The 8,348-nt window shown below is 61.4% G+C and overlaps 1 protein-coding gene across 1 annotated transcript in view; it reads right to left on the bottom strand.

Annotated features, from left to right (window-relative positions):
- Positions 1-4,687: 4,687 nt before the first annotated feature.
- ARRDC2 (arrestin domain containing 2) overlaps positions 4,688-8,348 on the bottom strand; it is a 6,199-nt gene continuing 2,538 nt past the window's right edge. The window contains exons 3-10 of the mRNA XM_077777009.1: positions 8,252-8,342; positions 8,082-8,148; positions 7,694-7,841; positions 7,154-7,256; positions 6,804-7,060; positions 6,534-6,696; positions 6,092-6,249; positions 4,688-5,841 (exon numbers count right to left, since the gene is read on the bottom strand). Of these exons, the coding sequence (XP_077633135.1) occupies positions 5,788-5,841; positions 6,092-6,249; positions 6,534-6,696; positions 6,804-7,060; positions 7,154-7,256; positions 7,694-7,841; positions 8,082-8,148; positions 8,252-8,342 (1,041 nt within the window). The 3' untranslated portion in view covers positions 4,688-5,787. The remainder of the gene's footprint in view (positions 5,842-6,091; positions 6,250-6,533; positions 6,697-6,803; positions 7,061-7,153; positions 7,257-7,693; positions 7,842-8,081; positions 8,149-8,251; positions 8,343-8,348) is intronic.

The following is an 8,348-nucleotide window of genomic DNA, read 5'->3' as shown; positions in this document are numbered from 1 at the left end:
CACGAGGAGGCAAAGGAAACCTTGCTGGGGGCTCCCTTGAGAGCCAGCTTCCTGTTTTCAAAGAGGCCAGGAACTGCTGAGGGAATGTTCTGGACGGGCCCAGCCCCTCCTCCACTGGCTCAGCACACCCCATCCGGTCCCGCGGACCTGGTACTGCTTCGGTGCCCAGTACTGACCCTGCGCTACGGGAGGTCAGGTTCCAGATGGCGCCACTGAGGCGCAGAGAGGTGCCACCACCATCCCAGGGGCACACAGGAAGGAAGAGGCGTGCTGGGGGGTCCAGCCCCTGAGCCCCGACCTGCCTCCCCTTGGAGCCCCATGCCCAGGACTGGGGGCTCCCAGACGGGGAAAGGGGAAATGCACCCTCCCGCCTTGGACCACCCTGACCCAGCCCCGGACTCTCTTGTTCCCCGAATCCAATTCTCCCATCCACTCCCCGCCTGTCTCACTCATCTGTGTCCCCAGAGGAGGGTCACCACATGTTAATGGAGCATCAGCTGCCAACAGAGCTGCCGGCAAAGACACGGTCTCACCCTTAGGTGGGGCTGGTGGGGGTGCCGATCAGCAAATAAACAAACACATCTGCAGCTGCCCTGTCTGTGCTCCAGCCCCATGGAGCCCCTGGAATGGCTGCGGACACACCTGGCCCTCTCTTGTCTGCTGTGGTGGCACGGGCTGTTCCCTCTGCTTGGAATGCCCTTCTCTAGCTCGCTAGTGAACTCCTCTTCATGCATCAAAACCCCAACTCCAATGCCCTCTCTTCCTGGGAGCTGTCCCAGGTCCCTCCAGGGAAGGGGTGTCTGTGGATTCCACCACAATGGCCTTGGGACTCTCTGCTCTGCCCCCTGAGCAAAGATGGCTCCTATCATCACCTCCGGGCCTTTATTGTTCCTTTCTGTAAATCCCCCCAATCCCAATCCCCCAAAGGGTGTCCCAGTGAGGCACTGACGGCTGCGAGCTGATTCACTGCTTCCTCCCGGGCCTCTTGCCCGGCCTGATGCTTTCTGGGGACTTTCCTGGCCTCCCTTGAACCCCCAAAATAAGGTGGGGGGAGCAAGCGCAGAGGCGTGTGTGTGGACAAGTCTGTGCACACCCTGGCGTGAGTTCAAACCCCACATCCTGCACCCACACCTGTGAGACAGGGGGACATCTTACCCGCCTCCCGTCAGAATTGGGGGACCCTGCGTGTGAACACCGTGCAAGCCCTGAGCCGGGGCCGTGGGCGCCCAGCATGGTCAACACGGTTGTACCTTGTGTGTGTGTGTGTGTGTGTGCGCGCGCGCGCGTGCACTCACACATGCGTGGGCCTGTGTCCGTGGAGGTCGAGGCTGTGTGTGCCCAAGTTCACTGGCCCATTTCTGCGTCTCTGTACGTGCATGTGCATGCGTTTCTGCGTGTGTGTGTGTGTGTGTGTGTGCATGTGTGTATGTCACAACTGCCCCCACATGGAGCCCAGTGAGTCTAAAACACAGACAGACCCGGCCCCTCCCTGCAAAAGGTGCATCTAAGGGAGGGAAGTTCCTGGGAGCAGCTGGGAGGGCAGAGATATTGCTGGGGTGCTGGGGGCACAGGGGACGGTGGCAGGGTGTGTGTGCAGGGGACAGCGGGGGCCGCAAGGTCCGGAGGAGGCGGGGTCTGGGGTGGACCAGCCAGGCTGAAGGGGTGGCGCGGTGTGCGGGAGCCTGGGTGGCTAAGCCAGAGCTGAACTTTGGGGTGAAATGGCAACAATTCTAAAATATCCATCAAGCACCTAATGTGTGCCCAGGAGGGCTCTGGGGAAACAGACACCACACCCGTGAACCAGTAAATATATAACTCCGAGGCACGGGAAAGATCAGGAAGCAAAAGGCATCAGGATGGGAGTCGGGGAATTGAGGGGCGCTCTGGCCCAGAGATAGGGAGGGCACCCCGAGGAGGTGACTTGTGATCTGAATCCTGCTGGGGAGAAGGTCCTGGGCATATCTGGGGAGAGGGAACTCCAGGTGGGAGGCACAGCAGGTGCAATGTCCCTGAGGTAGGGATGAGCTGGCAGAGGGGCCCCATTCATGAAGATCTAAGTCCTGAGTAGGGGAGGGGAGGCATCAGGGGGCAGCACTGGGGGCGGGGAGCGAGGCCACCAGGACGAGCTGTCCTGTAACTGGAGCCTGATAGGAACCCTCCACCCCCACCCCATCCACCCCCAGTGCTCCCTGCTCGGGACAGAATGTGCTGGAAGGAGAGGCCAGCGGCGGCTGTGCCTGGCGGCTGGAGCAAGGCAGCTGGAGAATTCCTGAACAGCAGCCCAGCTGGGCCCCTTGCCAGCCAGGGCGGAAAACAAGCGGAGGGCGCCCTGCCTGCCTGTCACCCCCGGGGCCCCCGGGGCCTGGCCCAGCCGGGAATGGAGACAGAGATGGTGAAAAGAGTCAGAGACTGACAGAGACAGAGAGATGGTGAATGAAAGACAGAGACAAAGAAATAGTGACAAAGAGAGATTCTAGGGGGCCTGGTAACAAGTGGAGGTGGTGACACTCCCATCGGAATCCTGGTCCACCCGGGGGTGGGCGGGAGTCCCCTCCAGTCAGTCAACACCCCGCCCCATGGCTGCTGTGTGCTGTGTGCCCTGCCCTCAAAGTTTCAGACAAATAAATGAATCTCTAAATAAAAATTTCAGAGAGTGATGAGGGCTATGAAGGCAGGAGGCTAGGAAGATGGGAGCGGGAGTAACGAGGAGCGGCACCTGTAACCAGGAGGTTGGGGTGTTCTAGGGAAGATGAGGCTAGGAGGTGAAGAGTGGCCACTCACAGAGAAAAGCCTTTCAGCAGAGGGTACCACATGTACAAAGGTCCTGAGGTGGGAACCAGCTTGGATTATGTGGATAGCAGTCAGGGATGATGGGGGGCTGGGAGAAGGGGTGGATGAGTGATCTGAGGGGGCCTAGGGAAGGGTGGACTTTATCTTGGTCACCCTCCTCTATGCCCTGTGGGCCTCACTCTGTGTTCAGGGAGTTCCCTGAATTCTGGACACTCCAAGCCAGCTCCATCCTGATTTGCATTTATCTGAACCGGATAATCCACCTCTTAAGGGATCAGGTTCCAGACAGTCTCGGAAGTCTGCCAGGAGCACCTTTTGCAGAACTGTACCAACGTCTGCCCTTGCCCCAGACACCTGGTCCTTGTCACTTCGGGGACATGGGTCTGGAAACTGGGATCTTGTGTCTTGCACACCCGGGCGACGGGGAACTTACCCCCTCCCGAGGCTGTTTTGGAGGTCTGGGTGACTGTGCCGTGGGTGCATCTCCCCTCTGCTGGGCCCAAAGGAACCCCGAATCTGATGGGTTCAAAGCGGGGCCCCAGGTCAGGTGCGGAGGGCAGACGCTGTTGGACAGGGGGGGCTGCGGAACCCCCCAGAGCCGGAAGCAGGTGGAGATCAGGACCCAAATTCAGACCAAGGGTGGGAGTCCATTGAGGCTGCGGCAGGCAGGCGCCCCAGAGTCTCCGCTGAGGAAACTGGCTCAGAAGCAAGAGACTTGCCCGTATGTCACTCAGAAAGCTAAGCCTGAACCCGTATCTGCCAGGGTCCAGCCCCCGGGTGCCCCCCTTCCTCCTCCCTGCTCCTCAGCCCTGCCAAGGGTCACCCCAGAGGACCGTTGACTCTCACTGCCTGGGGCGAACGGGCGAGCAAGGCAGGGACTCTTAGCCGGCGGTCCGATTGGGCCCCGCCCCCTGGGGCGGGGCCTCGGATCAGGGGCGGGGCCTGAGCCCCTCCAGGAGCCCACCTGTGTGTGCCTGACGACTCCGGACCGAGCAGCAGTCACCTCGCTCTGTTGGACTCGCCTACCCGCAGCTCCGGAAGAACGATAACGTCCAGGCCACAGGGCTGCCAAAAAGCCCAGTGGGGGTTCAAATAAATCCTGGGACACGTGTGCCCAGAGCAGCCCTATTCACGACGGCTAAAAGGTGGAAACGACCCAAATGTCTAACCGAGGGGTGGAGGGATAATCAAAATGCAGTCCATCCGCGCTCTAGACTATTACTGGGCCGCCAGAAGTTAGGAAACATGGACGCGTGCTGCCACGTGGGTGAAAACACGAACGTTTACGCTGAGTGAAAGCCGCAGGCACAAGAGACCACACGGGTCATGAGCCCGCCTGCGAGAAACGTCCAGAACAGGAAACTCCAGAGGCAGGAAGCAGATGGGCGGGTGCAGGGCGTGAGGGAAGGGGGTCGGGGGCGGTGACTGCTAACAGGGGCAGGGTCTCGGCACTAGAAGGTGATGCGTGGGGACGGGTACACACCACACGTGTGAACGCCCGAAATGCCACCCAACTGTACACCATGAAGAGGGTTCATTTCATGGTATCAAGTCGCATCTTAATAAAAACAAAAGCAGTTCGAACTCCAGAGAAGCAAGAATCACCCATAACCGGGGCCCCTGCCCAGCCAGCTGGTCTCTGAGGCCCCTGTCTGCCTTCCCCCATTCCAGCCTCCAGCCTCTGTGGCTGCGCTAGTGAAGGGACATGGGGTCCAGCTCCACCCTGAGCTCAGCCTCCCTTTGTGTCCCTGGGCCTCAGTTTCTCCTTCTGGCCAAGGGGCCCCTCATCCTCCTCGGCGAGGAGGCGAGGAATTCAATCCCTGAGATCCTGACGCAAGGTGGTCATGGCCACTCAGCTCCCTTGGCACTTGTGGGAAATAAGCCAGTAAGCCCAGACTCTTTTTCCACACTTCTATTTATTTTTTTAAAAAAACATCTGTAAAAAAGAGAACAATTTAAGGCTTATCAGAAATGTTGAGTCCCTGGAGGGGGCCCTGCCCCCAACTAGGGCTGGGACTAAACAACCAGGGGCTTGCCTGGCTGCCCCCTCAACGCATTTGTCCCTCCACGATACAGGAGGGCTCCAGAGGCTCCCTGGTCCCGCTGTGTGACCTGTGACCCCAAGGTCTGACCTCTGACCCAGCCGGCTAAGCGATCCGACTTTTGATCTCTGCTCAGATCATGACCTCGTGGTTCGGTGAGTTCGAGCCCCCAGTTGGGCTCTGCGCTGACAGCGTGGAGCCTGCTTGGGATTCTCTCTCTCATTCTCTCTCTCCTCCCTCTCTCTCTGCCCCTCCCCTGCTCCTGCTCTCTCTCAAAATAATGAAATTTACAAAACATACAGAACCAAGGCGGCCACCCAGAAGCCCCACAGAGTTCCGATGACCCGCCTCTCTGAATGCCTCGTTCCTGGGCCCTCTCTCGGGCGGCCTTTGCCATCTGGCCTCCGTGGAGGCGCTTGTCTTCTGAGCCCGGTTCTATAACGAAGGGGGTGATCTCCAAACATCACTCAGCTCTGACCTTCTCCGACTTCTTCCTCCTCTTGCTTGTCTGCCGGCCAGGCCACTGGACACAGGCCACCGGCTCAGCCAGAACGCTCTTCGCTCCAGGACGCCCTCTCTGCTCCTGTCTGGACTCTCCTGGTCCTGGGTCCCTCCCTCTGGTCCCACGAGACCAGAAGCACTGATGTCTGGCTATGTCTCTCTCAGACCAGAGGTTCCCAAGGGACCTGAGCCGTGTCCACAGGCCGGCGCAGACAGACAGACAGAAAGGATCCGACAAGGGGCCTTCGATGCCGCAGGAGGACCAGTCCTCATCAGTAAGGCTCCAGACTGGCTCTTCCTCCGTTCCTGGGTCACGCCGGAAACCCCTGCCCTGTTCGGGAGACTCGGATCCCCCAATTGCTGTGCAAGTCAGGTCGGTCTGCCCTCGATCCCCGTGTCCGCGGAGGCCTGAGGCCTGTGTGCACCTTCCTCCCTCGAAGCAGCCGCTTGCATCTCAGCAGGTCATGCAGCGTGGCCTCATGGCCTCGGAGGGCGGGTTTGGATCCTCCTGGGACAGAGAATCCGGTCAAGCCTCACGGGAGGCGCCAGTGACTCCGAAACACCCCCTCCCACCCTGCTCATCTCCAACTCCTACATTAACCCCGGAAGCAACATGCGGAGCAGACCGGGATGCAAGGGGGGGGCTCAGGCCCTAACTGAACGCAAGCCATTAACATTTAAAACTCATTTGAGTCCCCCAACCCCGACCTGGGCTCCCAGGGCCTGGAGAGGCTTCTGGGACCCTCCCCCCAGCTCACCTCGGAGTACAGGGGTGGGGGGCGGTAGCGGAACTCCTGGATGTAGGCGAAGAAGGGGCCTTCGAGGTTGCTGTCGGCGTCCTGCAGCGGTGGAAAGGGGCTCTGCCCCGTGGCTGCCATCCCCCCGTCTGCCACCACCTCCGAGTACTCAGGAGGAGCTGCAAGTGAGAGACAGGGTGGGTGAGGCTGGTGGGAAAGAAGAGCCCGCAGAATCAGGGGCGGTGGCTGGGAGCCCGCTAGTGCCAGTTCTGGGGCTGCTGGGCTGTGCGCCCTCAGGCTGAGACCCCGGGGGAGGGGGGGATCCGCAGCCACCGATGTGATCAGCACTGTGTGCTTTTACAGACGGGGCCACGAAGGCCGGAGGGAGGGGAGAGTCAGCCTGGCACCCGCCTCTCCGCCCAGCCCCCCCTTCCCCCAGGCGGCGGCAGGACGCGGAGCTCACCCTCAGGCCGCTCCGGCAGGGCCCCGAGCCCCCAGTCCAGCAGGAGGCTGGCACGGCTGCCCACACTGGACGAGCGGCTGCCGAAGGGGTGCAGGGGGATGGTGCCGATGACCAGCGGCAGCTCCAGGAGCAACTTGGATGTGCCAGGGATGTCCACGCAGACCTGGAGGGACGGACAGTGAGACGGTGGTGGTGGTACCCGCGGCCTCCAGGGGACCCCAGTCTGGAGAACAGAGCAGGTGTGGCCAGCCCCGCCTCCTAGGACCATACCTTGAGGGAGTAGTCCACGTGGAGCACCCGGCAGTGCAGGATGGAGGGACCCACGGGGGGGATCCGCAGCGCCCGGCCCTGCCACAGCGCCCGCCGCCCGGGGCCCACCGGCTCGCCCGAGAGACTGGCCACGACTGCTCGCTTCTGCTTGCGGGCACCTCGGGCCATGAAGGTCTGCGTCTGTACCACCGCTGCCCGGGGCAGCACTGGGCGCGTGGAGCCGTTGTCGATCTCGGCGAAGACAGGGATCACCTCGCCTGCAGTGGGGAGCGGGGGTGGGGGCGCTCAGTTTCCCCGTCTGCGGCTCTGACGTTGGCCCTCTTCCCCAACTGGCACCCCTCGCCTGGTACCTGGTGTGTAGCCCTTTCGGTCGATCTTGGCCGAGAGGGAGACAAGGCCTCGACTGCTGTACCAGGATCGGGCGACTTTCTCCAGGGCTCCCGCCTGAGGGGCCTGGTGGGGTAGGGGAGAGGGATAGGAACGGGTTACTTTGTGCAACCCACAGACGCCACCCAAGGAGCTTCCCGGCCACCCGGGGCAGAGGGGGCATTTGGGGCAGGGTTCTGGGTGCTTCATAACCACCAGCAGCTCCTGTAACGTAGAACTGCAGATAAAACCCGTCCTAGAAGGCTGAAGGTAAAATGAACTAGCTAATCACTTGGTATGTGATCAGTGCTCAGAAACCCATTCCCATCACAAGTCCTGACTATCCCCTTTCACAGATGAGGCCTCTGAGACTCAGACAGAGTGAGACACTTGCCCAGAGCCACACAGCAAACGTGCCGGTGGGATCCACACCCTCTCCACTAGACTCCAAAGGCATTCCCGTGCCTGCCTCCCTACTTGCCAGGGCCCAGCGGTGATTCCNATCCACTGGAACAGCCGCTCACCAGCAGGGCAGGCGTGTTGATGTCCACAGGCTCAATGACAGTAAATACTTTCCTTGCCCGGCGGGCAGGCACCCAGGGCCGGTGCAGGGTAGCCTTGATGCAGTATCGGACACTGCCATGTTTACCCTCGAATGAGGTCACCAGGGTCCTGGGGGGTGGAGGGAAGGGACTTCAGGGAGCGAGATACAGGTGGGGGTGTGTGTGACCCCAGAGGACTTAGGAGGATGAGAAACAGACATAGAAGCCTCCTCCGCCCCCCCCAGGGAGCAGTGCTGGGGTGCTGGGGTTTGGAGGGTCCCCAGCCACCGAGCAATGGAGCCCTAGACCTGAACCGAGCGGCAGGCTCAGGGATTCCCCTGCAATCCTGCGCCCCAGACACAGGACTTACGGCGGCAGCTGGAAGGTGAATGGGAACTCGTGGCGCCCCGGAGGCAGCGTCGTGGTCTCTCCGGTGTCTGCAGGTAGAAGCGAGAGGGGGAGGCTCAGCGGCCGCTCCAGGCTCCAGGAGCGCGCAGCACGTGCGCCGCGTTGGGCAGCGTTGGGGCAGCCGGCCGGTACCTGGCGCCAGTAGCGTGGCCCGGTGGCTCACGACCTCCACACGCTCGCTGTAGCTCTGCGTGTAAGCGGTGCTCGAGCCGGCGCTGCGCGACTCGGT

Source organism: Crocuta crocuta, unplaced genomic scaffold, assembly GCF_008692635.1.
Source record: "Crocuta crocuta isolate KB4526 unplaced genomic scaffold, BGI_CrCroc_1.0 scaffold77, whole genome shotgun sequence".
NCBI classification, from domain to species: domain Eukaryota; kingdom Metazoa; phylum Chordata; class Mammalia; order Carnivora; family Hyaenidae; genus Crocuta; species Crocuta crocuta.
This window is presented reverse-complemented; position numbering and strand designations above follow the sequence as displayed.